This window comes from Oncorhynchus masou, chromosome 1 (genome assembly GCF_036934945.1).
Source record: "Oncorhynchus masou masou isolate Uvic2021 chromosome 1, UVic_Omas_1.1, whole genome shotgun sequence".
In the NCBI taxonomy this organism is placed as follows: Eukaryota; Metazoa; Chordata; class Actinopteri; order Salmoniformes; family Salmonidae; genus Oncorhynchus; species Oncorhynchus masou.
In genome coordinates this window covers 28,887,473-28,897,835 of record NC_088212.1, presented here as the reverse complement: position 1 = coordinate 28,897,835, position 10,363 = coordinate 28,887,473, and the positions used below count along the sequence as shown (strand labels likewise).

Here is a 10,363-nt window from a genome sequence, read left to right as displayed (position 1 = left end):
TGAACTCTGTGCTGGGGTCCAGACAGTTTGAGGTCTGGCTGGGCTCTAACTTTGCATACTTACCAGATCATTCAAACTGCCCTCTTTCAGCCCCCATGGCCACTACTATCACAGACTCACAGAAGCCTTTCTCTTTGGACCCCTACCATGTCTCTGAGGAATTTGGCTTCATCCTCCCTGCACCCCTGGTAGGTATTTCAATGGATACCAATTGCATTTGTAATTGGTGTCAGTCGATAGTTGGTATTTGCTGAATCTCATTAGGTCTGCTGCTCCTGCTTACAGTCATTCGTTTTTGTTTGTTGATTGAAAGTAAGTGTAAAGTAAGTAGCATTGATTAATTTTGATATGTGTTTGGCAGGTTATAACTTTCTTAGCCTCACACAGTGACATTCATTTTCTTGAGACCCCAAATCAAGCTGTGTTTTTTTTGTGTAGGTAGTTTGGTATTGGTATTTTTTGTCTCTCCAACCCTGTTCCTGGAGAGCTATCCATCTGTAGGTTTTTCACTACAACTCCAGTTGTTACTAATATGATTCTGCATATCAACCAGCTACAGTAATCATTAGAATCAGCTGGCTAGATTAGGGTTGGAGTGAAAACCTACAGGACTGTAGCTCTCCAGGAACAGGGTTGGAGAGCCCTGCTCTAGACTGCATTGGCGTTTGAATTTGGAGTGCAGATGAGAGCATTCCAATCCAGGACAATACCTTGACACTTTTCAATATGACTCAATACCCTAAAGGCAGAGTTACCGCCATACTACCAGCCCTGGATGGACATTGCCCAGCATGTTACAGAGCTCATTTACTCTCACATGCTGCGCTCCCACATTCTCAAGGTAAAGCTGTCTATACTGTAAAACTCAGCTGATCAGTAAGTAACAAGGGGTGAAATAGGGGGAATGGAATTCTACCACCTGGTTTGGAAGACATTAAACAGTGAAATTATAAGTTCAACAGCTTTTGGTGACAGTTCCACACTGTTAATAACAATGTGTGACTTCATGTGTGAAGAGATGATGACAAAAGATACATCTGGTTTGATGATGAAGATCATTAATTTCATTGATTCATTACATAGCCTGAAGCATTCCAATATCTAACAAACTAAATGGGTAATGTGTAATATTCCAAGCACAGTGTATTAATAATGACTAACATTTGTACATGATAGACTGTAGTGTCAGCTCCATTTTTATACTTACTCCCTCAGATGCCCCTGCTGAACACCCAACTCCTGGAGAGCCACAGAGAGCTGCGTCTGGCCCACTTGGCCCTGAGTGTGATGACCATGGGTTACGTGTGGCAGGAGGGGGAGGATGACACAGTCAAGGTTTTTCACCAACCCTTCTCATTAGGAATATTCTGGACCTGGAGTGGGAAGAGAGACACATGTAACCGTTAGATTATTTTCTTCTAAAATCACAGAAGGTGAAAAAATTGCTGATCATATTTTCTGACTATAAATCAAAGGTCAAAATATCCAGCCACTTTGGCACCTTCAGGTTTGAGATCAAATCATCAAATAAAATAAATGTTTCTAGGTCACATGCACCAAATATAACAGGTGTAGATTTTACAGTGAAATGCTTACTCAAGAGCCCATTCCCAACAGTGCAGAGTTAAAAAGTAAGACAAATATTTGCTAAATAAAAAAGGAAATAGTAACACCATACGTAACAATATTGAGACTATATACAAGGAGTGCCAGTACCAAGTCAATGTGCAGGGGAATGAGGTAGTTGATGTAATCCAGTATGTACATGTGGGTAGGGTCATAGTGACTAGGCAATCAGGACGTACAGTATATTCGGAAAGTATTCAGACCCCTTTCCTTACACTTTTTGCTACGTTGCAGCCTTATTCTAAAATTGATTACATGAAAAAATATATTCTCAATCTACACACAATACCACAAAGCGAAAACAGGTTTTTAGAAACTTTTGCAAATTAAAAATAAAATAAAAAACAGAAATACCTATTTACATAAATATTCAGACCCTTTGCTATGAGACTTGAAATTGAGCTCAGGTGCATCCTGTTTCCATTGATCATCCTTGAGATGTTTCTACAACTTGATTGTAGTTCACTGGTGGTAAATTCAATTGATTGGACAAGATTTGGAAAGGCACACACCTGTTTATATAAGGTCCCACAGTTGACAGCGCATGTCAGAGAAAACACCAAGCCATGAGGTTGAAGGAATTGTCTTTAGAGGATACCAAAACATTTCTGCAGCATTGAAGGTCCCCAAGAACACAGTGGCCTCCATCATTCTTAAATGGAAGAAGTTTGGAACCACCAAGACTCTTCCTAGAGCTGGCTGTCGGGCCAAACTGAGCAATCAGGGGAGAAGGGTCTTGGTCAGGAAGGTGACCAAAAACCCAATGGTCACTCTGACAGAGCTCCAGAGTTCCACTGTGGAGATGGAAGAACCTTTCAGAAGGACAACCATCTCATGCAACAGTCCACCAATCGGGCCTTTATGGTAGATTGGCCAGACGGAAGCCACTCCTCAGTAAAAGGCACCTGACAGCCCACTTGGAGTTGGCCAAAAGGCACCTAAAGGACTCTGACCATGAGAAACAAGATTCTCTGGTCTGATCAAACCAAGATTGAACTCTTTGACCTGAATGCCAAGGGGCACATCTGGAGGAAACCTGGCACCATCCCTACGGTGAAGCATGAAGGTGGTAGCATCATGCTGTGGGGATGTTTTTCAGCGGCAGGGACTGTGAGACTAGTCCGGCTCGAAGAAAGATGAACGGAGCAAAGTACAGAGAGATCCTTGATAAAAACCTGATCCAGAGTGCTCAGCACCTCAGACTGGGGCGAAGGTTTACCTTCCAACAGGACAACGACCCTAAACACACAGCCAAGACTACGAAGGAGTATCTTCGGGACAAGTCTCTGAATGTCCTTGAGTGACCCAGCCAGATCCCGGACTTGAATCCTATCAAACATCTCTGGACAGACCTGTAACTAGCTGTGAAGTGACGCTCCCTATCCAACCTGACAGAGCTTGAGAGAATCTGCAGAGAATAATGGGAGAAACTCCCCAAATACAGATGTGCCAAGCTTGTAGCGTCATACCCAAGACGATTCGAGGCTGTAATCACTGCCAAATGTGGTTCAACAAAGTGGTGAGTAAAGGGTCTGAATATTTATGTAAATGTGATATTTCCATTCTTTTTTCAAATTTTTTGCAAAAATTTCTAAGAAGAGTTTTTGCTTTTTCATTATGGTGTACAATTGAATCAATTTCAGAATAAGGTTGTAAAGTAACAACATGTGGAAAAAGTAAAAGGGTCTGAATACTTTCTGAATGCACTGTATAATAAACAGTAGCAACAGCATATGTGAAATGTTAAAGTGTGTCTACACTTTCTAGTGTGAGTGTGTGTGTGTGTGTGTGTCATCAATATGCATACGTTTGTGTGTGTGAGCATATGTGTGTGAGCGTATGTAGTGTGTGTGTGAGTTGGAGTGTCAGTGTAGTATGTGTGAGGGTGTTGATAGAGTCTAGTTAATGTGTATGTGTGTGTGTGTGTTGTATGTGTGAGTGTGTGGGTATTCTAGTGTGTGTGTGTGTGTGTGTGTGTGTGTGTGTGTGGGCAGAGTCTAGTGAGTGTGTGTGCGAGTGTGGGGGTAGAGTCTAGTGAGTGTGTGTGTATAGAGTGTGTGGGTGGAGTCTAGTGAGAATGTTTTGTGTGTGTGTGTGAGCGTATGTATTGTGTGTGAGTGTCTCGGTAGAGTCTAGTGAGTGTGAGTGTATAGAGTGTGTGGGTGGAGTCTAGTGAGAATGTTTTGTGTTTGTGTGAGCGTATGTATTGTGTGTGAGTGTCTCGGTAAAGTCTAGTGAGTGTGAGTGTATAGAGTGTGTGGGTGGAGTCTAGTGAGAATATTTTGTGTTTGTGTGAGCGTATGTATTGTGTGTGAGTGTCTCGGTAAAGTCTAGTGAGTGTGCATAGAGCATGTGCAAGGAAGGCCGTGCAAACGATAAAGGAATAAATAACAAAGGGAGTCAATGTAAATAGTCTGGTAGACGCTGGGCGTAGAAGCTGTTCAGGTGCCATTTGGTTACAGACTTGGCACTCCGGTACCGCCTGGCACAGAGGTCCTGGATAGCAGGGAGTTTGGCCCCAGTGATGTACTGGGCCGTACGCACTACCCTCTGTAGCGCCTTGCGGTCAGATGCCAAGCAGTTGCCATACAAAGTGATGATGCAGCCAGTCGAGATGCTCTCAATGGTGCAGCTGTAGAACATTTTGAGGATCTGAGGAACAATGCCAAATCTTTTCAGTCTCCTGAGGGGGGAAGAGGCGTTGTCATACCCTCTTAACGACTGTGTTGGTGTATTTGGACCATGATTGGTCCTTAGTGGTGTGGACACCGAGGAACTTGAATCTCTCGACACGCTCTACTACAGCCCCGTCGATGTAAATAGGGTCGTGTTCGGCCTTCCGTTTCCTGTAGTCCTCGATAAACTCCTTTATCTTGCTGACATTGAGGGAGATGATGTTGTCCTGGCACCACACTGCCATGTCTCTGACCTCCTCCCTATAGTCTCATTGTCGTCAGTGATCAGGCCTACAAAATCAAATCAAATCAAATTGTATTTGTCACAAGCTCTAAATACAACAGGTGTAGACTTTACAGTGAAATGTTTACTTACAAGCCCTTAACCAACAATGCAATAAAAAGTAAGAGATAAGAATAACAAATAATTAAAGTGTGGCAGTAAATAACATTAGCAGGGCTAAATACAGGGGGTACCGGTACAGAGTCAATGTGCGGGGGCACCGGTGTTGAGGTAATATGTACATGTAGGTAAAGTTATTTAAGTGACTATGCATAGATAATAACAGAGAATAGCAGCAGTGTAGAAGGGGGGCAATGCAAATAGTCTGGGTAGCCATTTGATTAGACGTTCAGGAGTCTTATGGCTTGGGGGTAGAAGATGTTTAGAAGCCTCTTGGACCTAGTCTTGGCACTCCGGTACCGCTTGCCGTGCGGTAGCAGAGAGAACAGTCTATGACAAGGGTGGCTGGAGTCTTTCACAATTTTTAAGGCCTCCCTCTGACACCGCCTGGTATAGAGGTCCTGGATGGCAGGAAGCTTGGCCCCGGTGATGTACTGGGCTGTACGCACTACCCTCTGTAGTGCCTTGCGGTCGGATGTCGAGCAGTTGCCATACCAGGCAGTGATGCAACCCATCAGGATGCTCTCGATTGTGCAGCTGTAAAACCTTTTGAGTATCTGAAGACCCATGCCAAATCTTTTCAGTCTCCGGATGGGCAATAGGTTTGTCATGCCCTCTTCATGATTGTCTTGGTGTGCTTGGACCATGTTAGTTTGTTGGTGATGTCGACGCCAAGGAACTTGAAGCTTTCAACCTGCTCCACAGCAACCGCATCGATGAGAATGGGTGCGTGCTCGGTCCTCATTTTCCTGTAGTCCACAATCATCTCCTTTGTCTTGATCACGTTGAGGGAGAGGTTATTGTCCTTGCACCACATGGTCAGTTCTCTGACCTCCTCCCTATAGGCTGTCTCATCATTGTCGGTGATCAGGCCTACCACTGTTGTGTCATCGGCAAACTTAATGATGGTGTTGGAGTCGTGTGTGGAATCTACAAAGACAGCTTGTTGGAATCAGCTTGTTGGAATCACAACACAACCACCGTTGTGTTGTTGGCAAACTTAATGATTATGTTGGAGTCGAGCGTGGCCACGCAGACGTGGGTGAACAGGGAGAACAGGAGTGGACTGAGCACGCCCCCAGAGGGGCCCCCGCGTTAATGGTCAGCGTGGCAGATTTTTTGTTGCCTACCCTCACCACCTGGAAGTGGTCTGTGAGGAAGTCTAGGATCCCGTCCCAGGGTCCTTAGCTTAGTGATGAGCTTGGAGGGCACTATGTTGTTGAATGCTGAGCTGTAGTCAATGAACAGCATTCTCACATAGGTGTTCCTTTAGTACAGGTGGGAAAGGGCAGTGTGGAGTGCAACAGAGATTGCGTCATCTGTGGATCTGTGCGTATTGGAGATGGTACCAGGGATACGAAGAGCAACAAATCATTACTAGATCCATGCACATTAGGAACTTACTGTATGTACATTGGCTATCTGTAAATGTAACCCCAGTCATCATGCAATAGACTGAGTATCAGTTGTTATATAACAGCAAGTCCCTCTTATATGAACTCTTATCTCCCATAAGATGCTTCCCCGCAACCTGGCCATTCCATACTGTGAGGTGTCTCAGCGCCTAGGACTTCCTCCCATCCTTACCCATGCAGACGCAGTACTGGCTAACTGGAGGAAGAGGGATCCACAGGGGTAAGATTACAACACTCAACAGTCTCCTGTTACACAATTCTATTTTTGTCTGTCAGTGATATTTAAGGAAAATGTGTTTATTTTTCATGTCACCACCTCATCTTCCATACCAGACTGTTTGACATGGAGTAAGTATCGCCTTGAATAACTGATTCCAACAAGCTGTCTTTGTAGATTCCACACATTCCAAAAGTATTTGCTTGTAATACAATTTGTAAATTTCATAAAATGTTTGCTGGAACTTTGACTTCGTACCAGCTGTCATTGTGGCCTTGGTGATAGTTGTTGTTTTCATCGCTTTCCCAGGAACTTGGAACTGCTTGTCACGCTACCTGGTGGGGACAGTGTGAGAGGGTTCTTCATGGTCACTCTGCTAGTGGAGCTGGCTGCAGTGCCAGCCATTAAGGTGGAGGCCTCTCCTGAAACACACAAAGAGCTGTATAATCACATGTCGAGTTGGTCACACATGTATTGCACATTCTGAGAAGGACATTCATGAAGCCGTCAGAGGAAACAGTGATCTTTTAGTTGTGACTAGTAAAGACAAAATAGACAAGACACACAAATAAAAAATACTACAGTAGCTCACATAACTAAGCAGATAATATCCATAGTGTTATGTTGATTTGTGATGCTTTGTTGTGTTTCAGAGTATTCCTTTGGTTATTAATGGGGTCCAGTGCGGTGATGCTGAGACTGTAACCAGAGCACTAGAGGAATTCAGCCAGGCCATACAGGGCATGACAGATGCACTTAAACTGATGCATGGTACTACAGCTGAAACAGATGAGATTTTTTACTGCATTGACATTCAGTCCAGTTCACCTGCATTCTCAGCATATAGATGTCTCTTATGTTGTTCCAGTGTATGTCAAACCAGAAGTCTTCTATGGCATTATGAGGATCTATCTGTCTGGGTAGGTACTGAATACCCCTAGGCCTAGACAATGTAAAATGAGTTTTCATGTCTGACAAAAGTCAATGACGCATATAATATACATGTAATTTATGACTATATACTGAGAATACCAAACATTAGGAACACCTTCCAAATATTGAGTTTCCCTCAGAACAGCCTCGATTTGTCTGCGCATGGACTCTACAAGGTGTCGAAAGCATTCAACGGGGAAGCTGGCGCATGTTGACTCCAATGCTTCCCATAGTAGTGTCAAATTGGTTGGATGTGCTTTGGGTGGTGGACCATTCTTGATACACACGGGAAACTGTTGAGCGTGAAAAACCCAGCAGCAATTCAGTTCTTGACACAAACCAGTGTGCCTGGCACCTACTACGATACCCTGTTCAAAGGCACTTACATCTTTTGTCTTGCCCATTCATCCTCTGAATGTCACACATACACAATCCATGTCTCATTTGTCTCAAGGCTTAGATATCATTCTTTAACCTGTTTAATCAATGAGGGATCAGAGCTTTCACCTGAATTCACCTGGTCAGTTTATGTCATGGAAAGTACAGGTGTTATTAACGTTTTTGTATACTCATTGTATTATATACCGGTATGTATGTTGGTCAGGTGGAAAGACAACTCCTCCATGCCAGCTGGGTTGGTGTATGAGGGTGTCCAGGCAGAGCCTATGGAGTATTCTGGTGGGAGTGCTGCCCAGAGCAGTCTGCTGCACTGCTTTGATGAGCTGCTGGGTGTCAAACATGAAGCAAAGAGTGGTAAGAAAGCAAAGGTCCATCAATGTTATGCAGAGATACTTTTTAACAGGCCTTTTCTTATGTAATAAGGAAATGTTCACCACAAAGAGTTGTAACACATTGTTGTAACACGTTGTAACACGTCCCGTGTTATACAGACATAGACGTCTGTTTTATTCTACATAGACATATCTTTTGTACTTAGGTATCCTAAAGACGTCATTTCCAGTGAGGGTGAATGTGCTATCTACATGTACAGGTGCCTTTCTGACCCGTATGAGGAACTACATGCCCCCTTCCCACAAGTGTCTGATCCAGGACATCTCTCTGCAGCCCTCCCTGCGAGGCTTTGTCCAGCAGCAGGCCTGTGAGCCGCTAACCGCAGCCTTCCAGCTCTGTGTGACCAAGCTGCTTGCCCTCCGCAGCTACCACATCAACGTGGTCAGCCGCTTTATCACTGTGCCCGCTGCCCGTGCCCGACAGCTCCGAAACCAGGGGAACATTTCCCAGGAGGAGACTGTCAGCAGGGCGCCCACGGCACTGGAGGAGAAGGGCACCGGCGGCTCGGGCATCATGAGCTTCCTAAAGACTGTAAGGGACCGCACACGGGACGTCTTTAATCTAAAATAGAATGTAAATATGTATCGGATGACTAGTCCAGACCGACTGTGCTCATACCACAATCCCCAATTCCTGCATGAGAGTCAGGCACCTTGACTTTTTCTACATTTTGTTATGTTTAAGTATTATTCTAGAATTGATTAAATAGCCTTATGTTTTCATCTTCTGTTTGACGATAATGGGATGGACGAAAGCATCACACCAAATTCCATCAGAGACATGCCATGAGACATAAAGTGTTCAGGAACAACGGGCTTATTCTTAAAATGTCTGTAGTCATTGTGTATACAATTTATTTCCAAGTAGGGCACTAACATTTTTAGCACAGTGGATATAAACTGCCATTGTATGTCCTCTATATAAAGGTGTCTTATCTCCATCAGGGAGTTATTTCAGAACACAATGCAGTGGAGTGAAGCTCCATCAGTTACCAGAGATATTCCTTCACTCCTCTAGACCAGCGCTCCTCCTGCCCACATACACCCCTCACATGCACCAGCTATCACTTCCTGGAGTGATAAAGCATGGAATACCCAAAGAAATAAAGAGCTGGATTGTGCCATGAATGGCCTGTGTGCCGTGGCATTATCTTCACCTTTCCTGGCTCGCATCCATTGGCGTTTCATTACAATAACTGTCATGCACCATCAGATAAAGCTGGTGATGTGTGTCAATCTGCCATGGAAATCCAATTCCACAAACCTGACCGATCTATCTTACCCTCCCTCTTCTCCCACATACTGAATAGGGAGGACATGCAAAAACAAGAGATTGTCATTGAGGGGAAAATGATATCAGGCATCTGTCCCAAAAGCCATGTTTTTATGGGCTGTATACTAGTTCTTTTTCACTAAACAAGCAAACAGAGAAGGAAAGAGCTCCTTTACTTACTCACACATACCTCTTTTAAAATCGGAGAAACTGAGTAGTAAACATGACAGGAAGGGAGGGACGGTCAGACAGACAGACATACAGGAGAGTAGAGTAGAGAATAAGAAGGGAGGGAGAGCATTGGGTGGCGAAAAATAAAATACTGCACTCACATGTCACAGTGATCTGATTAGAGCCCTCTTCTGCAGCCAAAGCAAATAATCCCTTCCTTATTACCTCAGTGTGGAGGAGTCCCTGACAACCCTCCAGTAAACACTGGCCATCTCTAAGGATCTGTTCATTGTATGTCCGGGCCTGTTGGGCCTGTCTGTCACGTGGGAGAGGGTTCAGTGGAGCTTTTTTGGGGGACGTGATATACAAACACACACAAAAACATACACACACCCTTTATTCTTTCATATGTTGTTAATTCAAGGTGAGTCCATTGTATTGCCTATGTTGTTATAAAACATTTGCGATCACAATGGAAAAACTAAATGGTGAAAACCCACCTTAACCTATGGCCATGGAAATCAACCTAGAGCTGGGGAATTTATTGGTCTCTGTCCTCATTCTGTAGTGTTGTTACTTGGTCCTGTAACAGCTGTCAAACCTCGATAAGATAATGTACATTTAGTAATATTGCTGTTAACCTCTTGAAACTCCCCATCCCGGATCCGGGATTGTGACTAAGCCTCAGGCTCATTAGCATAACGCAACGTTAACGATTTCTGAAAATCGCAAATAAAATTAAAATAATGCGTTTGCTCTCAAGCTTAGCCTTTTCTTAACAACACTGTCATCTCAGATTTTCAAAATATGCTTTTGAACCATAGAAATTGACTAATTTGTGTAAGAGTATGCAAAGCTA

General features: G+C 43.9%; 1 protein-coding gene across 2 annotated transcripts; it reads left to right on the top strand.

Annotated features, from left to right (window-relative positions):
• Positions 1-8,783, top strand: LOC135541345 (indoleamine 2,3-dioxygenase 2-like). 2 transcript variants are annotated; one of them, XM_064967522.1, is made up of 10 exons: positions 1-188; positions 746-841; positions 1,216-1,335; positions 6,221-6,339; positions 6,453-6,467; positions 6,646-6,745; positions 6,990-7,107; positions 7,205-7,256; positions 7,874-8,022; positions 8,207-8,783. In XM_064967522.1, the coding sequence occupies exons 1-10, from the start codon at positions 96-98 to the stop codon at positions 8,629-8,631; spliced, it is 1,287 nt and encodes a 428-aa protein (XP_064823594.1). In that variant the 5' UTR covers positions 1-95; the 3' UTR covers positions 8,632-8,783. The 2 variants fall into 2 exon arrangements, with proteins under 2 accessions (XP_064823594.1, XP_064823604.1); XM_064967532.1 differs by having other exon boundaries at positions 5-188; positions 8,261-8,783.
• The last annotated feature ends 1,580 nt before the right edge of the window (positions 8,784-10,363 follow it).

Coding starts and splice junctions, on each gene's coding strand:
- LOC135541345 (XM_064967522.1), top strand. CDS start 96: ATGGCCACTACTATCACAGACTCACAGAAGCCTTTCTCTTTGGACCCC. Junction 189..745: donor TCATCCTCCCTGCACCCCTG/GTAGGTATTTCA, acceptor AATACCCTAAAG/GCAGAGTTACCGCCATACTA. Junction 6,746..6,989: donor CTGCAGTGCCAGCCATTAAG/GTGGAGGCCTCT, acceptor GTTGTGTTTCAG/AGTATTCCTTTGGTTATTAA.